General features: G+C 46.1%; 2 protein-coding genes across 3 annotated transcripts in view; one reads left to right on the top strand and one right to left on the bottom strand.

Annotated features, from left to right (window-relative positions):
• Positions 1-3,189, top strand: part of LOC125018033 (titin-like) — a 157,118-nt gene extending 153,929 nt beyond the window's left edge. The window contains exons 212-214 of the mRNA XM_047601648.1: positions 37-190; positions 485-781; positions 1,891-3,189. Coding sequence (XP_047457604.1) covers positions 37-190; positions 485-781; positions 1,891-2,183 — 744 coding nt within the window. The 3' untranslated portion in view covers positions 2,184-3,189. The remainder of the gene's footprint in view (positions 1-36; positions 191-484; positions 782-1,890) is intronic.
• Positions 3,190-4,040: 851 nt separating this feature from the next.
• Positions 4,041-22,372, bottom strand: LOC125018042 (bone morphogenetic protein receptor type-2-like). 2 transcript variants are annotated; one of them, XM_047601680.1, is made up of 19 exons: positions 21,944-22,372; positions 21,129-21,340; positions 17,874-18,065; positions 15,593-15,805; positions 15,413-15,517; positions 15,189-15,292; positions 14,801-15,034; positions 11,983-12,097; positions 11,733-11,893; positions 11,389-11,536; positions 11,176-11,312; positions 10,953-11,089; positions 10,682-10,868; positions 10,457-10,538; positions 10,241-10,320; positions 10,046-10,165; positions 9,762-9,968; positions 7,625-8,555; positions 4,041-6,863 (listed from the first exon to the last, which is right to left on the bottom strand). In XM_047601680.1, exons 2-19 carry the CDS (start codon positions 21,184-21,186, stop codon positions 6,556-6,558), a joined length of 3,519 nt encoding a protein of 1,172 aa, XP_047457636.1. In that variant the 5' UTR covers positions 21,187-21,340; positions 21,944-22,372; the 3' UTR covers positions 4,041-6,555. The 2 variants fall into 2 exon arrangements, with proteins under 2 accessions (XP_047457636.1, XP_047457637.1); XM_047601681.1 differs by having other exon boundaries at positions 15,189-15,280.

The following is a 22,372-nucleotide window of genomic DNA, read 5'->3' as shown; positions in this document are numbered from 1 at the left end:
CAGATGAGTTAATCAAAACCTCTTCTCCCTCTGCAGATTTCTGTCACAGCAAATGTCCGACTGAGCCGCACAAACAACGTTTACAGTCTGGAGATATGTGACGCCACAGTTTCAGACAGTGGCAAATACACAGTAAAAGCCAAGAATCAGTTTGGCCAGTGCTCTGCAACCTCATCCCTCAACGTACTCAGTAAGTTACCCAACGATTTATCTTCTCTCTGTTTGTGAGCAGGATTGTTTGTTTGTTTGATTATTTGTTCTGTTTAAATCCGTTGTATCCTCCACACAGTAACTGTAAAGGCTTCAATTAAACACACCATCACCGTGTGTTTAATTGGTTTTAAAAAGTCCTGAGTGGAAGTGAGACTTGGATTCATCACTCAGACCTTTAAATCCTGATCTCGCCTCCAACCTGCTCTCAGGCTTTACAGACAGTAGTTGTGCATTGTGTAACGAGTCTTGCTTTTCACTTGCATCTTCACAGCTCTTGTTGAAGAACCAACAAAAATGATAATTGTGGAACAAAGGGCTTCGGCCTCGAGCATGCAGGAATGTTTCTCAGCCTCGTCAGTTCACGCGGAGGCTGGCGGTTTTAGCAGCAGCTCCCGCTCTGCCACTACCGCTGAGTGTTCGTTTGAGAGCATGTCTGCGACAAGCATGTCGGCCATGATGTCTGAGGCCGTGGTTTCCATGAGCTCCAGCCAGACGATGCATATGTCTGCTCACTCGCATGTCGAGGCCTCGTCCTCACGGATGGCCCTCACCACAGGGGCTAAAAGAGGTGAGACGATGCTCTTAATCATACCAGTAACAAACCGAGTGTTTGTTAGAAGACATTCGGTTCGTTCTTCTCTGTGTACTCACCGGACACTATGTTCAAAACAAGAATTAACTGGTTCAAAATGAGCAATATATTATTTACAATAATCTGATGACCAAGAAGTAAATCCGTGGATCCTACACTATAGTTTCAGACTAGAACGAAGTAGATTTCTATGAATTACATAGAAGTACGATTTGCATGATTACAAACTTCTACCTCATACAGAAAAACTTTTTGCTGATACTTTGTTTACTTTAGTGTTTGGATAAGTCTGTCTTTATATGTTGTTTGACTTTGAACAGTTGAGTCGGTGTCAATAGTTCAGTGTTTCCAGTCGTGCTGATATTGATCTGGGCTCAATGACAATGAAACAATCAAGAATCCTTTATAATCATTATGTGAGAAGAGAGAGAAATTTTGGGCAGTAGCTCCTGGCTGTTTTACTTTTATGAAATGTTTCAACCATTTTTTAATGTTCCTGAATTAAATCCAGATGAATGAATGTCTCATATGTGGTTCCTGGTCTCATATCTGGTTCCCGGTCTTATATCTGGTTCTGGTCTCATATCTGGTTCCTGGTCTCATATCTGGTTCCTGGTCTCATATCTGGTCTCATATCTGGTTCCTGGTCCTTAAAGTAATGTAAACATGTATTTGTCACATTAGAACATCAGAGCTGATTCAGACACTTGTCAACATCATCACATTAGAAACATTAGGACACTTGTTCTTCTTCATGGTTCCTAATAAACCAGTTCAGAGGGGGACCTTGTAGACCACATTAGACCCTGATTAGACCTGACAATGTTTCTTTGATCTTCTCTGATTGGCTCAATGAAAACCACATGACATAAACCTCACTGAGAGGAACCAGGAACCAAGTCGCCACATATGGTTCCTGGTTCATGGAGGGTTAATGTTGGTGTCGTCAGAGAGTTATTAGAAAAAAAAAAAAAAAAAAAAAAAACAATAATTATTTAGATTATAACTTTAAAGACAAACTGGTTTTGTCTCGTCGTCTCTGACCTCATCCTCGACCTCATCCTCATCCTCATCCCTGTCAACAGGCGTCCCACCAAAGATCGAAGCTCTTCCTCAGGATGTCAGCGCTGAGCCGGGGAAGGCCCTGACTGTGGCAGGGCTGTTCTCTGGAGACCCCATCCCCTCCGTCCAGTGGGTGCGCTCAGGTCGGATCCTCCCCAACGGGGATGAACGGATCCAGGTGGAGAGCAGCGATGACCTCTCGACCCTGGTGATCTCGGCGGTGAAGGAGGCCGATGCCGGAGCGTACACGCTGCGACTGTCCAATGAGCTCGGCTCCGACTTTGCAACCGTCAACGTTCACATTCGGTCTATGTAAAAAAAGAAAGAGTTAATTTAAGCCCTGCCTCCCTCTGACCCTTTTTATTTAGAATCATTTACCTGGTGAAGATCTGAATTTCTGTTCTTGTAAATATGAACTATTTTTGTACCAAACTTGACATTAATTTATGCCAAACTAGACTAAAGTCTAAAGTTGTTATAAAATGTGCCATATTGGACAATTATGACTTAGGATTTGTGAACCTCTTTTCTGTGACATGTACATAATGTATATAGCCGAATTGAACGGTTATGGGAAATGTATGCATTGTTATTTATGACAAGAATATGAAACTGAAACTAAAGAACAGATGCTATAACAGGAGAAAGTTTCACATGGGACGAATACCCTGTTAAACTGAGAAACTAAACTCTGTGCCTCAACAACAAGTTGAAGTCTAAGATTGCCTCAACAGGTAGAGAGGCTCCCTGTTGATGTCCTGTACCAGAAACACAAAGACAAAGTTCTTGTTTAGTGGAATCACAGTTTTCCTGTGAGTTGTGAGCGTAAGACCCTGAGTGCTGTTTGCATTACCCTCATGTAAGCAGCATGACGCGGCCTTGTTGCTCAGACTGACTGAGTCGTACCACCATGATTTGATGTCCTGCAGAGAGGGCGAGCGGCCTGCACTCTCTGCTTTTAGATCCTTTTTATTATTATTTTATTCAGAGCGCTATTTCTGAGGCGGCACGGCCTGAACCGGCTGCTCTGAGAAACATCTCCTGGCCAAGAATCGAGTGGTCGGCGGTGGCTCTGCCGTCCAGAAACAGCGCCACCTCTTGGAGGATAGTAACCTGTTGACATGTTGGTGTGTTTGAGTGTTTGTAGCTTTTAGTGGTTTCAGCTGATCAGCAGTCGAGGTCTCTGGCACAGAGATGCCATCTCCTGTGAGGAGCCGTGTTTAAACCCTCAACTGGATTCATTGATCTGTTGATGTAGAACTGTATTTCATCCTCCTCGAGTTTTTGCATTACTGATTTAATAAAGCATGATTTCAGCACTACCACCTGCCTGCTCTGTGTCGTTACTGCTGATGGGTTCCTAAGGAAACACTTCATCCTGGCGGTCTGCCCCCTGGTGGATGCATCCAGGCTCTGCAGTCACTAGCTTTTGGCAGCCAAATGCCAAATGTTTGACAAGCTCCAAATACAATGAATTTATTGTTTGTCTAAAATAAAATAATTTGGTCGGTAAATTATTATTATTATTGCCCAGTCTGAGCTGACTATGTTCTATGTTCTGCCTCTGGGTGGCGCTGCTGGCTCATAGTTCTGCTTTAATATTCACATCTATGAGATATGAGACCAGCAGCTCTGAGCTAAACAAGTGATTCAAGGTTTTCTGTTTAAATTCAACAGGAAGTCAGGTCTGAACAAGATCAAGTAACTCATAACATTTAATGATTCAAATATGAAATATGATATTAGAAATCTATTGAATCTACACTGTTAAACGTTTTAAAAACCTACAGTACAATTCTCTAGTTTGGTTGTCCTCACCGATTAGTGGTTTTCTGTCCAGTCCCAGTCCTTTGAGTTCCCTTCACATTGTCCATGGTGTGAAATGCTCTTCCTTCCAGTTCTTAAGCCAGTTTTAGTAGTTTCTAGATGTTTCCTCTGCTTGATGCAGCCAATGATTTGACCCTTCTCCACCAGACTAACATCTCCTCCACCAGACTAACATCTTCTCCACCACCACGGGATGTGTCTTTTGTATTTTTGGTTTGGATCCTCTTTAAAATGTCAAACTAATAGTCATGACCATGGGTTGTTGTGTCATTTATATTAACAATTATTATAGTATTATAACTTTCTATTATTAATATATTTAACACACAAAGACAGAAACAACAGATACTCATCTGAACTTTATTTAACAATGAACTCGATGGACATGTTGGATGAAGGTTGCTCTGCATGCTCTGACTTCATGTACTTACACTCATACATGAATATGAACACATGAAGGTTTAGACTCCTTCACACTGGAAAACACACGGAACATGAAGCTTCAGGCAGGAGTTTAGTTTTATGACGCTCCATCTTTAAAGGGGAACGTTAGCCATTAGCTCGCTAACCTGTCTTCCTTTAAATGAGATAGTAGTTGGATAACTGTTGTTTTACAGTATAAAATAATCACACAAACATTATTAGATGTCTCTCAAACATTTGTCTGATTCAAAGATGGCGGCCGAGTCCTTCTCCGTGTTTCTTCTCAAGTCTTAAAAGCAGCACTTCCTGGAGAAGGGTGCTACTGAGCGTGCTCAGTGGCCAGCCTACACGGAAGCATGAGGGGTGTGTTTTGATGACTTGGCCGCCATCTTTAAACACAGTCGACTAAACTAGAGCGACCTGGTTCCTGTCACAGAATTAAAACACTCTGTCTGTTCTAGAGTTCTGGTTCTGGACGGGTCCTCACACACAAACACTGAAGACCCCTCCATGGTTTGTGAACAATGTGATGTTTTTTGAGGGGTGGGGCTTAACTGGATGCAACGCATCTCAAGCGGTATAGCTTGTGAGCGGCGGTTAGCATATTTCAGTGGACTATTCTGGGAGAGAACAGACGAGGAAAACACATATTTTAGAGAATATACTAACACACTCACTCCCCTCTGAGGAGTTCAGTGGGTTCCAGCATGGTACTGTGATAGGATGTTAGTTCTGATGTTTTTTTGGACCCCTTCCTGTTCCAACCTGACTGAGGACCAGAGCACAAAGCCAGGTCCATAAAGACCTGGATGAGGAAGAACTGGACTGGCCTCAGAGTCCTGACCCCCATAGAACCCCTCTGGGATGAACTAGATGTGGACTGTGAGCCAGAACTTCTCCTCCAACATCATTGATGAGCTTCTGAAACCACCTCATCATGAACCTGTGGAAAATCTTCCCAGAAGAGTTGGAGCTGTTAGAGCTGCAGAGGCTGGAGACGTCAAATTAAACCCTGGAGACTAAGAACAGACGTGACTGGAGGTCATGTAAAGGCAGGTGAGAGGATACTGTTGGAGATATAGTGTATTAATGTATAGATACATGTGTGTGTGTATAAATATGTGTCAGCATCAAAAAACTGTACAAACTGTAGAAAACCACCAGAACAGAACGTCTCCACAGACAGAAGCAGTATTCACTTAAATATTGTTAACAGAGAACATACCTGTTATTAATGGGCTGATAAACATTTATAAAACCACACATTCAGAGAAATGAGAAATGGAACCAAGGCCTCATCTTATATAAAACATCTAGAGAAATGGTTTCTAGCTCCAGTCCCCGTTGAGCTCAGCTTTAAATAAAGTTGATTATGTTTAAACTAGAAGTACAGAGTTGATCCGAGGCTGATGTCATCATCTGGAACAGATCTGTTCATTCCTTCTTCATCTTTATCTCATCCTCTAAAAATCATTCTTCTTACAGACAGGATAAACATCTCAAATGTTTTATGTTTGGTTGACTGGATCTATAAGAAGCCCAGTTCTTTCCAGTTACTGTGGATTCATACACGCCTGGGTTGCTTCTTTTTATGTATATATTATTATTACTTTAAATCTGTTTGTTAATAGATTATCTCTTTATGACAGTGCTTATTTTATTTATTGGTTGTATCTAGAGTTGTTCTCTGTGTCTGTCTAGTTTGATTTGGATTCTTTTGTTGTCGCTGTACATGAACGAGGGATGGGGGGTGCTCTCCTTTCGTCTCCGTCCTTTCTGGACATTCTTTCTTTATCTCAATGACTTCCTCTCTCTGTCTTTTCTGGACATTCTTTGTTTATCTCGATGACTTCCTCTCTCCATCCGGTCCCAACCCGGCGCCGCTCAGACCTCAGACAGGAAAGAGCAAATTAAAAGGATAAAGATCGTCAGTTAATGTGGAGTCGATGTAGCTGGATTCACTGCCTCAACTTGCACCTCTACACCCAGGACCCAGAACCAGAACCAGACCCAGACTCGGGACCTGGGACCAGACCCCTGACAAAGATAGAGAACATCAGGTCATACTTGGACTGCACCAGGCATCAAAAATAACTGAAGCTACATGGCTAGTGACCCAGACCCAATCCCACACCCAGTCCCAGGACCAAGACTACATGGCTAGCGATCAGATCCTCTCTGGACTCTCTCACAGGTCCAGAGCCACCAGAAAGAACTCATTTAAAACCTTCAAAAATGTTTCCTCCTGTATATAAAACAAGGTGGAGCTTAGGTCCATTGGGATTAACACACTGAGAACCAGAAACAGGACCCAGGTTCTGTCAAAATACTTGAGTCAGATTTGGGTTTGGTTGCCGGGCTTGTGCTGGGGAGGTTTGTTTCCACAACAAAACAGAAGGAAGACGGAAAAATGAAGCAGCTCTGGAAACAGAAGGAGTTTAGAAGCTGGTCATCCCATCAGGCTCCGAGGTCGTGGTTTCAGTGGCTCCGCCTTCCACCAGAAACACTGCCATGCTGGATTTAGACTGGTTGATTCTGGGGACGCCGGTACTTCCTGCTCGACGAGGATCAGAAGAAAAGCTGCTGCTTGTGGTGTTGAATTCAAAGTCCAGATCAAGAGCTGCATCTGAGGAAATAACCCACGACGCTGGACGCCATTTTTTAAGAGTGTATGGGGTCTTGACTCGACGTTTTATTTTCTCCCCTGAAGCACTCAGACTACCGTTATCTGCCAGGGAGAAATCACCTGAGGAGAAGAACACATTGACACAACATTACAGAGTCTGAGATGAATCTAGTGAAACAAACATGAGTCCTGACAGATTCATTCGTGTTTAATCTCTATTGATACGTTTCATTGTTGATGATCAAACAGACTCCAGGAAGAAGACGTGTTGATTCAACACAACTCAACAACTTGGTGTCTTTTTTTGTCCACCATGTGTCCACTGATGTGTCCCTGTTGCTACGGAGACAAACCAACTTGTTGACATTGTCCAACCAGAGGAGAGCTGACGCGTCTTATTGAGAACAGTCTCTCCCAGTGAACAGTGGCTGCAGGAGTGGACACATATTAGCAGCAGCATTGGCAGCTTGTCTTTGTCTTGGTTTGTCTTGGTTTGTCTCCAGCTGGGTGACAAGCAAATGATTGGTCCTCTTGGTATCAGTGTGTTTCCGGCTGCTTCTCCACAGTTCTGGATCAATAAAGACTGGGTCAGGTTAACTGAGGAGGTTTGGAGACACAGACATTGGGATGACTCATGTTCAGTCTCCATTGTTGAAAGTGAAGCAGGAAGTAGAAACTAAAATGAACCGAACTGGTAAAAAGTTTTGGGTGGAGTTGTTAGAGAGTGAACCAGACTGATGAGGTACAGGTAGGAATGACTCGGACCAGCGGAGGATCCAGACCTAGTCATTCTGCTGCAGATAGTTCATTGCATTAAAATCAGATTAATCAAGAAATAAATAAACAAAGATTAGTAGAGATTTGGATGAAGTCTGACTCACCTGAAGAGATGCAGGATGAGGACAGGTCCAGGGAACAGGGACGTTCAGGCCTCCTGGCTTTGGACGGTCTCACATTGGACTGCAACAGACCAGTTTGTGGTTCTGAGACTGGTTCGCATGTAGCTTCAGGATCCGAGGCGGTGACTGCTGGTGGTGGAGGTTTCTGAGCGTGGGCTGTAGAAGGTAAAGTCAGGCCATCGTCTTGCGGTTGTTGTTCCTGGGTCCCTGGTTCTTCTGTAAATACTGGTTCTGGAGTAGTTTTTGTTGAGCCAGATGGTGGAGCTGTGGTGTCAGGGACCTCAGTGGTGCCGGCAGAAGGGACCAGCTGGTCTTTTGGATCTTTTGGATTTTGAGTATATCCAGGGGCTTCAGCCTGATACAGACCTGAATCTGAGTCTTGACTTGTACCGCTGACGGTGTGAGGGACCTGTGGATGGGGGGTGTGGCCAGAGAGCAGATCTTTATCTTCTAGATCTGAAACCAGAGCAGCGCTAGTGAATCCACCTCTCGGTTGACTTCCTGGTGGTGGCTCCAGCTCGAGGTCTGAACCCAACACCAGCCGGTTGTTGTTGTTGTTGGAGTTGGAGCCTCGTCTCGTCAACATGTGATGATGATGATGGAGCAGAGGAGGAGGTGGTTGACTCTCGGCTGGAAGCTGTTCGCTCCTCAGCAGAGGTTCATGTTCATCAGGACTGAAATTGAGGAGGTTCTGGCGGCTCCTCCCTCCATCTATTTTCTCGTCCTCCTCCTGGGGCCCTGCAGGATTGGTCCGACCTCCACCTATCATAGCATTCTTCACCAGGGTGGGGGCTCCAGCGTGGACTTGAATTCCAGTACCAGTGCTGTTTCTCATGGTAATTGTGGTGAGCAGGTGAGGTTCTGAAGCTGTGACGGCAGTTACTGTGTTCATCTTAGCCACACCTGTTTCCACCTGAAAAGTTAACACACATTCAATGAGACGACTTTAAAAAACTAAACCTGACCAACTCAGCCTTTGTGTGAAAGGAGCCCATGGAGCCAACCTCAGTCACAGCCCTGGGTTTTGTATACACATTTTAACTCTCTGGAGTCACATGACCACTTTAAGACGACGTAGCATCAAGACGCTTCTCACTGAGTCTCTGTTTCTACTTTAGTAGAAACTTCAGCCTATAGATCAGTTTTTAACTAGTGTTTCTAGACCAAGTAAATATATGAATATTGTCGTCATGTTTGGTTCATGGAGGAGAGAGCTAGCCAGAGGAGAGAGCTAGCAAGAGAAGAGAGCTAGCCAGAGGAGAGAGCTAGCAAGAGGAGAGGGCTAGCAGGAGGAGAGAGCTAGCAAGAGGAGAGAGCTAGCAGGAGGAGAGAGCTAGCAGGAGGAGAGAGCTAGCCAGAGGAGAGAGCTAGCAGGAGGAGAGAGCTAGCAGGAGGAGAGAGCTAGCAGGAGGAGAGAGCTAGCAGGAGGAGAGAGCTAGCCAGCTACACATGATAGAAAGAAACACAACATGACAGCCTCTTTCCTATTGGTGGAAACATGCATCCATCAACCAATCAGGACATGATGTGTCAGATTAGAGACATTTAGACATTATTACTGGTTGGACACCTGATAGTTTTGGACATGGTCCTAAATAGTTTTAATGGAAATAGTTGTAAATAACTAAATGTGTTGATCAGCTTTAGAAATGTCCAGGTTAGATTTACATTCTAAGTTCTAGAAATGGTTGGTTCCACATGTTTGTGGTTTTCTAACTTGTTCCAACTGGGTCTGATGGTTCTAGTCTGGTTTTAGCTCCAACGTGTTCACACAGTTTAATATAGTAAAGTCTCACATGTGAGGTTGAGCTGAAAGAATGAAACCAGACCAGGACCAAGGTGAAACCTTTTTTAACAGGTAATAGAGTCAGACTCTAAGACCACTAGACTCAGGGCTCTGGACTCTGGAGGGTTATGCTACGCCTGCAGCTAAAGCTAGCTCTGCTGACATGGATCCATTCAAACAAAGCTCTTGTTGTGGTTGTGGTTCCCGGAGAAAATGTGTCATTTCCTGAAAGAGTACCCGAGCTTTGAGAGCAGGTCTTCAGAACCAGGATCCAGAGCTTTAACAGAGCCGCAGAGGACCTGCTGAGGGTGGCTCTGAATAAATCCCTGTTACCTGTTGGTGGTTTGACCTGAGCTTCCCCAGCTTGACCTGAGAAGAAGCTGTGCGGGCCTCCTTGGTCTTGGGGGGCAGGTGGAGACTGGTGGGCCTCTGGGGCAGGTTCTGCTGTTTGGGGAGGGGGTGGATGGAGGAGGAAGGAGGGGTAACTACCCCCCCAACAACCCCTGGTTCAGTCTGAGGAGTCAGTGGCCAGTTGTTTGCCTGGAGGATCAACAGAGGAAAGGTTACATCCAGGAGCAGCAGCCTCAGGACTGAGGTCCGTCAGTCAGCATCAGTACCTCAGGACTCAGGAGCCTCTGATGGGGCAGCAGGGTGGAGGTTTGAGGGTCCGAACCAAACCGTTTCTGTGAATGCTCCATCAGGTTTTCATCAGACGTTTCCCTCAGGTTCTTCCCGACCTGCAGAGACAGATGTTGGCAGATGTTGCTGTCGTTTCACACGAGGAAACTGAACAAAGAACTAAAGGTTAAAACCTCCTTTGGGTCCAGCTTGGCGGCCTCCAGGTCCTCCTCCATCAGCTGAAGGCAGACCTGGACTCTGGGCACGGCACCCCCTGGAGGACAGGAGGGACCGTTACTACACACGCTCAGATACTGTGCTTGCTCAATGTTAAAATGTTAATGAGTGTTGACGCCCAGAGAGAAACAAAGAGCTGTGACCACACAGAGCAGCCATGTTGGATCTGTTACCGCTGAGGTGGGATGTAGAGACGGTGGAGAGGACTGAGGCCGGCGCCCCGACGCTGTCTGAGGTCAACAACCGAGTCCGATTCTGACAGAACAGATATATCAATATAATTAAGGTTTGATTAAGGCTTAAAGTTTAATGGAGGTTTTAAGTTTCATTAATGATTAATTCAGGTTTGAAAAAGGTTTAATTAATAACGTCTTTAATGAAATTCTCATGATGTGTACCTGCTGCCGTTCCAGGTTGATGGAGCTCCGGTTCTTGTCTACACCTTCTACACAACTTGTTGTAGTCCTGATGACTGATGCTGGGTAACCGTCTCCTTGGAGATTTTTGACCACACCCACCTGACGATCTTCAATGTAGGAAGAGGCGGAGCCAACTGGAGGAGTCCACCGGCCGTGAGACAGATTCCTGTGAAAAAGAAACCATGAGACTTTACTGTGGTGTGTCTGGTTGTGTGTATATCTGTGGTTGTGTGTCTGGTTGTGTGAATACCTGTGGTTGTGTGTCTGGTTGTGTAGACTCAGCAGTGTGAGTTCAGACAGTCTTTCCTCTGCACACTGTGCGGTGAGTCGAGCTTCAGCGTCCTGATCCCAACAGTCCTCCATCGTCTCCTTCAGGGAACGCAATGCCTACAAAGAACCAGAACCAGACTCAGACTGGGTCCAGGACCAAAGAACCAGACTCAGAGCGGGTCCAGGACCAAAGAACCACTGACCAGACTGTTCTCCTTCCAGGCGTCAGGGAACCTGGGTCTGTACTTCTCTCTGACCACCAGGTTCTGCATGTCCTCAAAGCTGGGATGGTTCCCAAGCTCGGCCTGGAACGCCAGCTGGAACTCTGGAACCGCTTCACCTGCACAGGTGGAGACCAGAGGTGGTGTTGTGTAGTGTCTATAGTGGAGTGTTGAGTATATTGTGAGTAGTGTTACCTGGGTAGAGGGCGGAGCACCTCCTGAAACTCTCCCAGTAAATCAGACCCAGAGAATAAACGTCCACCTGCTTCAGCGCCGCCTCAAAGTCTCTGAGGTTCAAAGCTCCGCCCAGAACCTCTGGAGACATGTAACGCGCCGTCCCCACCTGTAACACACCTGATCATTTTATATTTTTTATAGCCTTATATTTTATTCTTTTGTCCACCCATGCGTGCTCTGTCTCTGCTGCCGTTAACAATGAGAATAAAGGCAGATCTCATCTCATCCCCTGTAACACACCTGATCCGTTCACACCTGCTCCACCTCCACACACAACAAATACCGGTCACATGACCTCTAACCTCTGATATGGCCACAGTGTCATCGTCTCCAGGGCAACAAGGCTGTGTCCCCGTCAGCCTCATGGACAGGCCAAAGTCTGCGAGGACGCAGGACAGGTCGGCTCGAACCAGGACGTTCCTGCTGGTCAGGTCTCTGTGGGCCACGGCTGGTTTGTACTGGTCTGACGGAAAAAGATAAGATGAGATAGACTGAACCGAATGAGGGATTAGTGTGACCCTGGTCCTGTGGATCTCTGGGTTTGAGTTGTACCTCCTCTGTGGATGTCGGTGTGGAGGAAGGCCAGTCCTCTGGTGATACCGTGGGTCATCCTACAGCAGGTCAACCAGTCCACGGTGTGGACAGACAGGTACTGAGACAGACAGCCCTGAAAGACACATCAACAAGAACTCTCTGGTTTTATGTGTTTAGTCCTATTCTCACAGGACCAGTTCTACCTGGGACCTGGTCCTGTGGTCCAGATACCCCCCTACGTCTGAGTTGTCCTCTAATGTCCATAGTTGTGTCTCTGCTGCAGGTCAGAGGACAGTTTCTACTTCCTACTGGATCATAAACTCTACATTAGAGGCTATTGATCCAAGGACCTGTCAGTATTTAGAGCAGATGAACACATGAATGGTGGAGTTAATGGGTTCATCCTGGTCTGAATGGGTGAACGGGTCTTTGCTCCCTAACATCTGTCCACACTTGGATTCATTAAACATCTTCAGGATGAGACAAGAGACAAGAGACAGAACAAAGACCCAGAGAGTCTGGTTCTCTGTGGACCAGGTTTTATGTCAGGCCCTCTGTGGTACCAGGACCAGGGTTCAGATCATTTATGGTTAATTATTACTTTACTAATCACAGACATGGATTAAGATCATAACAGAGACACATAAGACATTATGACAGATTACAGAGGTCCACATCAAACCGGTCCCTGACAAAAAGACTTTTATTCACTTTTCATGTTTGTTTTCCAGCTGTGATTACTAGCTCCGCCCTCGTTGTTCTCACCTGGGTCTCGTTAACCAATCAGCTCCCATGTCTAAATACATGAAGCTTTGTCCTTTCACCTTTGGATGTTGCCTCGTTTCTTTTTCTTCTTCTTGTCGTGAGTCCTCAATAAATAAGTAATAATGTTTGCTGCTATGTTAGCATAAACAAGCTAATGTTAGCTATGTTAGCATAAACCAGATAACGTTAGCAGCTATGCTAGCATAAACAAGGTAATGTTAGCAGCTATTGTAGTTAGCCTAAACAAGCTAATGTTAAAAAACTACACTATCTTCAGGGGACTTATGTTAGCATCAACAAGTGAATGTTAGCAGCTTCATTAGCCTAAACAAGATAATGTTAGCAGCTATACTAGCCTGACTATTGTTCTGTCCATCACCACATTGAGCACCACCCCTGTAATCTGATTGGCCCAGAGATCTTTGCTGGAGCAGAACTGGTTCCTGACGAAGAGACTCCAGATGAACTTCAAGCTTCGGAACAGAGTGAGTTACAGTCTCTATGCAAAGCTAAGCTAACCTGTCTGCAGAAACACTTCCCCTTTAAAAACAGTCTGATGAGTGTCGGGTATAAACAGGACGCTGGAGATGTTGGTTGATAAGAATTTAGCAGGCTTGTTAGTGAATGAACGTCTGGCTCCAGACAGGGAGTAGCCGAGGAGGCGCCGTCCTCCACAACAACAATACGACTAATGGAGCCAGAGCCTGAAGGGTTCATCCTCTGGAGAGACTACAACTACAACTTCAGCAACAACTAAAACTACAACTACCGCAGCTTGTTAGAAGATTAGAGGGTAGAAGTCAGTTCCCTTCCATTTTCTGCCTATTTGTGACATTCCTGACGTTTTGTAATGTGATGAACTAATGGGTGGGGTCAACCCTTACGTTTTTCAGGCTGTTGTCTATAGGAAATATGTTGTTACCTGCAAATAAGAGATTTCATCAAAAGAAAAACTGCTGTTATCTCAAATCAAATACCTTTTGTAAAGAATGCTGACTTGTTTCATTACTAACTGGTTATTGCATAGGCTCAAAAAACACAGCATCTGAGGCACATTGCATTTATAGAGAATGAGGGAAAGCGAACAGGATGTAGAGATTGAGGATGAAAACTGAGATGAGGTCTGGGAAAATGCAAGATCTCCAAGTGTCTGTAACAGGGTCAGAGCAGTTCAGAGTTCATGTACCCCCCCCCAGCCTTAATGTCAACCCATCCCCACGCTGCCCCCAAATGTAAACAGACATCCTCAGAATCACAATCAAAATTACTTTATTGATCCCAGCGGGAAATTACTTTTCGTTATAGCAGCTCCTACCCAGAGTAGCAGTGTTTAGAACAAAGAGTCTATTCGCTGTGGAGGTCTTTGCAGGAAAATACAGAAATTTTGTCAGGAATGAAAAGGATTTTATCTCAGAATGTCCTGGTTGACACTGTGCTGCTGTTGGGGAGTCAAACAGCCTCATCTCTAATAAATACAGAGGAATGGTCACATTTAGTTCGACTCAACTGGAGAATGGAGAAGCCTCCTTCTGGAGCTCACTGGTAAACTGATGTCTCTGGATTATTTCACATGGATGCTGCGTGATGAGGATGAGGATGCATGTGGGGAAGTACCTTCCTGTCATTCATGTTTGTCTTCTATCATGTTGAGGTGTTTGAGTTGTTGTAGTAACACTAGTCGTAGTGTTTTGTTATTATCATTTGTGTAATATTACAAATCAATGAACAAACTGTTTAAAAAAAAAACTCTATACGTATGTGGATAAGATGTTGTTAGCTTAATAGCATAATTACCTACCGCATTTTTTGACTTCCTGTTAGAATAACATCAATAAAATACCAATGTGCTGCTAAAAATCATGTTTCAAATATGGCTTGAGCAATTAGGCTAATGATGTGCGTTTTTATGAGAAAAAAAACATTAATAAACATATTGTCTCAAAATAAATAAACTAATTAACCGGTGAGTATTTAGTTGCAGTCCTGGTAAACAAGGCACTCCGCGGGTAACTAGAATAAAACAAGCCCCACCCCCCTGGTTATCTTTTGACGTGTTAGCGTAGCATCTTACGTGTGGGTAGTACTCCAGGAGGATCAGGAACTCGGGGCGTCCATCGGCCGCCGTCCTCCCGTCGGCGCCCATGAAGTGGGCAATGTTGTCGTGTTGCTGCAACAGCGGCAGGAAGTAGACGGCGCGTTCGTTAGCATAGTTCTGCCAGTTAGCTGAGCTGAAGAGTTTCACGGCCACACAGCGCTCGTTAAGGAAACCCCGGAACACGGCACCATAGCGGCCTCGACCAATCAGCTGTCACAGTACACAAACACAAGAATCAGGCCATGGTGTTCCTCAGAGTTCATGTCATGGGCCTCTGGTGTTCCCATTAATTTGGCTCCGACCCTTCTATAATCTGAAACTTCTTCATAGCTCCTTAAACTGTGTGTGTGTGTGTGTTGTGTACCTCCAGTAGTTTCAGGTTGTCCATGTCGACACCAGACTCAGTGTTTGTCGCCTCTATCACATTCACAGCAGACAGACTGTGTTTCTGTTTCCCTGGACACACAGCTGATTATTAATGATTAATTACTTTAATTATTTATGATAATTACTTTAATTATTAATTATCGTTCAGCTGAATAATTGATATCAATATCAATTATAATGAGAATGTTTGTGTGTTTGTACTTTTTATCATGCGGTATCCCAGGAACATCGCCATGATGAGGATGGCTGCTACAGCAACGGTTACCAGGGCAACAAGCGCCGTCTCCTCGGGTGTCAGGTGTCGACCTGTAGGGTTGTGATATCACTGTCACATCACTATGACATCATCATTCTTCGGGCTGATTTCGGGATGTGACTCACCTGTGTCGCTGTCGCCCCGGCCGGCCGTCCTCATGGGCCTCAGGGCGGGGGCATCGGCAGTGGGCGGGGCCTCAGTGAAGTTAGCATTGCAGAGGTCGCGGCTGCAGCAGCAGAAACGATAGTTGACGTTTTGCACCTGGGATGGCGTCGTCATCACCAGCACACAGCGGCTGCCATGACACTCCTGCTGGTTACCCACATGTGTCCAACAACCTGGAGGCACCCAGACACAGTTTATTAACATTAAGGTGTACAGAACAGCTAATAGCTAAAGGTAAGCAGCTAATAGATAGCAGCAGCTAACAGTAGCTAACAGCTAGTAGCACTCAACCGTGCATAACAGGAGCTAACAGTTAAAATGTTATCAGCTAATAGCTAAGCCAGCCCTCCCTAGGAAACTATGCCAGGGTGTTGGAAAAGAGGGTCCGGTGTCGGTGCCAGATGTGCTCGCCCCTAGGATCCGGCACTTCCATATGACATCACTTCCGGTCAAATACATGTTTGTGTTTGTTTTCATTCGGCTCGCGACTTGCAGTTATACATCATCTAATCTTATCTTCCATACCACTTAATCCTCACTAGGGTTGCGGGGGTTTCTGGAGTCTATCCCAGCTGGCTGCAGTTAGACAACAGGGGTCAGATTTATGTTTCACAATATGTTTGGAAGAGATAACTCAATAAAAATTTTTATTTGCACAAAAAATATGATGAGAAATACACATTCGGACTGTTCGGATCCTTTCCACGCCACTCCACTCGGAGCATTATAATTTATTTATACCCTAACCCTCAACGTGTAACAGAAAAACAACAAATACATTAAATATAAATATCAACGTCAAAGTTCAAACTGTACTGCACTGTTTATGTTAAATTAAAATGATCCAAACTGTAAATTTGTGAAAGGTAAAACTGCTGCGTATTCGTGTTATCTAACCACGAGCCGATCTCACAGGCCGAGCCGAATGAATAAGAACATGGTCGAATTTTCACGAATAATGCATTTGGTTGGAAGTGACGTCATGTGGAAGCGCCGGATCCTAGGGGCGAGCACATCTGCTGCCGACACCGGTCGATCGAGGAGGAACAATGTGGTTTTCGTCCCAGGCGTGGAACCACAGACCAGCTCTTTACCCTCGCTAGGGTGCTGGAAGGAATATATGAGTTTTCCCAACCAGTTCACATGTGTTTTGTGGATTTGGAGAAGACTCCCATGGAGGTTGGCCCCGTGCTAAGAGCCATTCAGTGCCTGGACCAAAGGAATGAGAGTCCGGTCCATGTATCCGGCTGTAAGTCAGACTCGTTCCCGGTGAGGGTTGCACTCCTCCAGGCCCTTTGTCACCGGGTCTGTTCATGACTTATGGAGCATCCGGGTGGTGGAGGGGGTGGAGGTCAGTGGGCGGAGGATCTCGTCTCTGCTTCATGTGGATGATGTGGTCCTCTTAGCTTCATAGAACTACGACCTCCAGCCCTTACTGGGGCGGGATGAAGATCAGCTCCTCCCAGTCAGACGTCATGGTCCTCAGTCAGAAAAGGGTCAGGGAGGAGGTCCTGCCTCTAGTGGAGGAGTTCCAGTATCTCAGCATCTTGTTGAGGAGTGATAGGATGGAGCAGGAGATCACCAGACGGATCAGAGCGTCTGCAGTGATGGGGGACTTTAACTGGTCTGTGGTGGTGAAGAGCTAAGCCCAAAGGAGAAGCTCTCAATTTACCGGTCGATCTACGTCCAACCCTCACCCTCATGGTCAGGAACTCTGGGTAATGACCCCAAGAACCAGATCACGGTCACAAGCGGCTGAAATGAGTTTCCTTGGTTTCCTTGGTTTCCTTGGTGGGGGGGCCAGGCTCAGCCTTAGACACAGGGTTAGGAGGTCAGAGTAGAACTGCTCCTCCATGTTGAGAGGAGTCAGTTGAGATGGTTCGGTCATCTGGTGAGGACGTCCCCCGTTAGAGGTGGTTCAGTCATGTCCCACCGAAAGGAGAGCCCGGGGTCACCCCAGGACACGATGGAGGTATTACATCTCCTGTCTGGCCTGGGGGTTCCTGGGGGTTCCTGGGGGTTCCTGGGGGTTCCTCTGGAGGAGCTGGTGGAGGTAGCCATGGAGGGACGGCCTGGACCTCCTGCTGAAGCTGCTGCCCTCAAGACCCAGACCCGGATAAGAGGGAGGAGACCGAACAAAACAGCTAACTGCTAATAGCTAGCAACAGTTAACAGTAGCTAACGAAAGCTAACAGCTAACGAAAGCTAACAGATAACGGTAGCTATTCAGTAGCGTTGCACCTTGATTTATCAGCTGCATTTCCCCGTCTGCTCTTTTCTCCCACAATCCATAGCAGCGGGAGCCGCGGCTGCAGCGAATCGTGGTGTTCTCCAGCACCTCTCCTCGTAGCTCATTGGTTGGAGGAGGCTCCGCCCCCTGCAAGTTGTCTGTGAAGGCACACAATCTGTCCTCGCCATCCTCTGACTGGAAACCTGCACAAAGAGACATGAGCGATGTGAAACCAGATCAGGTCAGAGTTCATTAGGTTCACCCTGACCTGGCGATGATGGAGGACGTTAAACTGGATTGAATTCATCTTAAAATGTTTCTGTCATTTGTATGTTTAGGTTTGCTGCTGACGTACTTATGTATATATCTGAACAGCTCTTTTTATTTTATTTTATTTTTAATTTTTTTATTTGACAAACAAAACTTGGACATACAAGAACTACCTCCTAAACAGAACGATTAAAGAGAAAATAAATAAATAAATATGATAAATATTACACACATTGGAATTTTATGATTATAATCTTAGCAATAACATCTACACACAACATTTTCAATATTTTTATTTTTTATAGTGCTTTTTCTATAGTTTTTATATTTACACTAGTCTACTTAAGCCAGGAGCAAAATTCTATTGTTGTTCCTTAATAAAGGATTCTTGATTTTCACATTAGGAACACGTGTCAGGTGAGAGGTTCTCCAGGATAAAACCTCAGTAGACTGGACATGGTTCCACTAGTGAACCTAATGAAGTGGCATGTCCGTATATTTTGGGCCGGCTGAGTTGTTCCAGGACGAGCATCAACGCCACAAACACAGATTTGTTGTGGCGTTCAGTCGAGTCAAGTCAAAGTTTATTTCTAAGTCACATTTAAAAACTGCCTCAGTTGAACCTGAACAAGTAGAAGAATAGAAATAAACCCACAACCTCATTAAATACATAAAAACTAAACAATAAAACTGTCAGTAATTTATATTTTATAATAATTATAATTTATTTTATTTATGAAGCACTTTTCATTAAAAATCTCAAAGTAAAAAGCAGAAAAAACAATAAAAGCATTAAATATAAATAGATGCTGTAAAACTGTAGAAAAAATAAATACATGAATAATGAAAAAAATCTATGAAAAACCAATGGGGTTCAGGTCTCAGGTCTCAGGGTTCAGGTCTCAGGGGTTCAGGTCTCAGGTCTCTGGGTTCAGGTCTCTGGTCTCAGGTCTCAGGTCTCAGGTCTCTGGTCTCAGGTCTCAGGGTTCAGGTCTCAGGGTTCAGGTCTCAGGGGTTCAGGTCTCAGGGTTCAGGTCTCAGGGGTTCAGGTCTCAGGTCTCAGGGTTCAGGTCTCTGGTCTCTGGTCTCTGGTCTCAGGTCTCAGGTCTCAGGTCTCAGGTCTCTGGTCTCAGGTCTCTGGTCTCAGGTCTCAGGGTTCAGGTCTCAGGGTTCAGGTCTCAGGGGTTCAGGTCTCAGGGTTCAAGTCTCAGGGGTTCAGGTCTCAGGTCTCAGGGTTCAGGTCTCAGGTCTCAGGTCTCAGGTCTCAGGTCTCTGGTCTCAGGTCTCTGGTCTCTGGTCTCAGGTCTCAGGTCTCAGGTCTCAGGTCTCTGGTCTCTGGTCTCAGGTCTCAGGTCTCAGGTCTCTGGTCTCAGGTCTCAGGTCTCTGGTCTCTGGTCTCAGGTCTCTGGTCTCTGGTCTCTGGTCTCAGGTCTCAGGTCTCAGGTCTCAGGTCTCAGGTCTCTGGTCTCAGGTCTCTGGTCTCTGGTCTCTGGTCTCTGGTCTCAGGTCTCTGGTCTCTGGTCTCTGGTCTCAGGTCTCTGGTCTCTGGTCTCTGGTCTCTGGTCTCAGGTCTCTGGTCTCAGGTCTCTGGTCTCTGGTCTCAGGTCTCAGGTCTCTGGTCTCTGGTCTCTGGTCTCAGGTCTCTGGTCTCAGGTCTCAGGTCTCTGGTCTCTGGTCTCTGGTCTCAGGTCTCTGGTCTCTGGTCTCAGGTCTCTGGTCTCTGGTCTCTGGTCTCTGGTCTCAGGTCTCTGGTCTCTGGTCTCTGGTCTCAGGTCTCTGGTCTCTGGTCTCTGGTCTCAGGTCTCTGGTCTCAGGTCTCTGGTCTCTGGTCTCTGGTCTCAGGTCTCAGGTCTCTGGTCTCTGGTCTCTGGTCTCTGGTCTCAGGTCTCTGGTCTCAGGTCTCAGGTCTCTGGTCTCTGGTCTCTGGTCTCAGGTCTCTGGTCTCTGGTCTCAGGTCTCTGGTCTCAGGTCTCTGGTCTCTGGTCTACCTAATCCCTACCTAATCCCTACCTAATCCCTACCTAAACATTCAGTGTTTATTCTGTGACACAATGAGAGGAAACTACACAGGTCTACACTAACAACATGGAGCCAGAGTCAGTGTGTGTTGATGTGTGTCAGTGTGTGTCAGTGTGCGTCAGTGTGTGTTAGTGTGTGTTAGTGTGTGTCAGTGTGTGTCAGTGTGCGTCAGTGTGTGTCAGTGTGTGTCAGTGTGTGTCAGTGTGCGTCAGTGTGTGTCAGTGTGTGTCAGTGTGCGTCAGTGTGTGTCAGTGTGTGTCAGTGTGCGTCAGTGTGTGTCAGTGTGTGTCAGTGTGCGTCAGTGTGTGTCAGTGTGTGTCAGTGTGCGTCAGTGTGTGTTAGTGTGTGTCAGTGTGTGTTAGTGTGTGTTAATGTGCGTCAGTGTGTGTCAGTGTGTGTCAGTGTGTGTTAGTGTGTGTCAGTGTGTGTTAATGTGTGTTAGTGTGTGTCAGTGTGAGTCAGTGTGAGTCAGTGTGAGTCAGTGTGTGTTAGTGTGTGTTAGTGTGTGTCAGAACATGAAGCCTTGGAGCTGTTAAATCTCTTCCTGTGAACCAGCTCTTATTAAACTATCGTTCTGTCGTTGATCCTCATGGAGAAACTCTGCATTTTGACCCATTTGTTCACACAGTGTGTTGTAGTTGTGTTGTAGTTGTGTTGTAGTTGTAGTTGTAGTTATAGTTGTGTTATAGTTATAGTTGTAGTTATAGTTGTGTTGTAGTTATAGTTGTGTTGTAGTTGTAGTTGTAGTTATAGTTGTGTTGTAGTTATAGTTGTGTTGTAGTTGTAGTTGTAGTTGTAGTTATAGTTGTGTTGTAGTTATAGTTGTGTTGTAGTTGTGTTGTAGTTGTAGTTGTGTTGTAGTTGTAGCATCTCCACCAGACTAACATCTCCTCCACCACAGGATGTGTCTTTACACTCGGCTGTTGAAGAAATGTCTCGATGCTAAGCTAAGCTAATGAGCTAGCGGTGATACTGACCGGTGGTGGGAGGCAGCAGCAGGACACACACACACATCATCAGACTTGAAGCAGCCATGTTGAGTTCACTCTGAGACCAAGACCAGCATCCCTGGTCCTGGATCTGTCCCTGGTCCTGGATCTGTCCCTGGTCCTGGATCCGTCCCTGGTCCTGGATCCGTCCCTGGCCCTGGATCCGTCCCTGGTCCTGGTGGGTCCTTCACCGCTCCTCCCTGAGGAAACGCAAGAGCCCAGATTATTATCAGAGTCAGGGAATGTCTCTGAGAGGGGTCCTTGAGAACCTGGTCCCCTGGACCCTGGTCTCCTGGACCCTGGTCTCCTGGATCCTGGTCTCCTGGACCCTGGTCTGGACCCTGGTATGACACACCTGTACATAGAGACCTTAGTTCTCACCTGTCGTCCACCTGCTCCATCACACCATGTACACACTGGATATACACACACTGCACACAGGCCGTGCACACACACCATACCTGCTAACACACACCAACACACACTAACACACACTAACACACACCAACACACACTAACACACACCATACCTGCTAACACACACCAACACACACTAACACACACCAACACAAACTGACACACACTGACACACACTAACACAAACACACACTGACACACACACACACTGACACACACTAACACAGACACACACTAACACACACTAACACACACAGACACACACTAACACACACCAACACACACTGACACACACCAACACACACTGACACACACTAACACAGACACACACCAGCACACACACACAGACACACACACAGACACACACACACACACACCGTTCTTACCGGTGAGGAAGACTCTGCAGGAGGAGATGAAGCCGCCCCGTCTGTCTCTGTTCTTTGTCCTGATTCGGTTCGGTTCTACTCGGTTCGGTTCTCCTCGGCTCGGCTCGGCTCGGTCCGGTCCGGTCCGGTCCGGTCCGGTCCGGACTCTCCTCCTCGGGGGTTTACTTAATAAATAAATCAAATCCTTCTTGGCCAGAACGATGAAATGATAAAATCCGCAGACACGGAGGCAGCAGCTGATCCTGCGGCTGAATCCAGACTCAGACCCAGACTGAGACCCAGACCCAGACCCAGACTCAGACTCAGACCCAGACCCAGACCCAGACCCAGACTCAGACCCAGACTCAGACCGAGACCCAGACCCAGACTGAGAGCCGCTTCCGCTCTGTTAGGATAAATAGAGAGACGCCCTCTCCTCGTCCTCCTGGA

This window comes from Mugil cephalus, chromosome 12, assembly GCF_022458985.1.
Source record: "Mugil cephalus isolate CIBA_MC_2020 chromosome 12, CIBA_Mcephalus_1.1, whole genome shotgun sequence".
Classification (NCBI taxonomy): Eukaryota; Metazoa; Chordata; class Actinopteri; order Mugiliformes; family Mugilidae; genus Mugil; species Mugil cephalus.
This window is presented reverse-complemented; position numbering and strand designations above follow the sequence as displayed.

Coding starts and splice junctions, on each gene's coding strand:
- LOC125018042 (XM_047601680.1), bottom strand. CDS start 21,186: ATGGCTGCTTCAAGTCTGATGATGTGTGTGTGTGTCCTGCTGCTGCCT. Junction 12,098..14,800: donor TCCTGGAGTACTACCCACAC/GTAAGATGCTAC, acceptor TGTGTCTTTCAG/GGCTGTCTGTCTCAGTACCT. Junction 10,321..10,456: donor CTCTACATCCCACCTCAGCG/GTAACAGATCCA, acceptor CCTGTCCTCCAG/GGGGTGCCGTGCCCAGAGTC.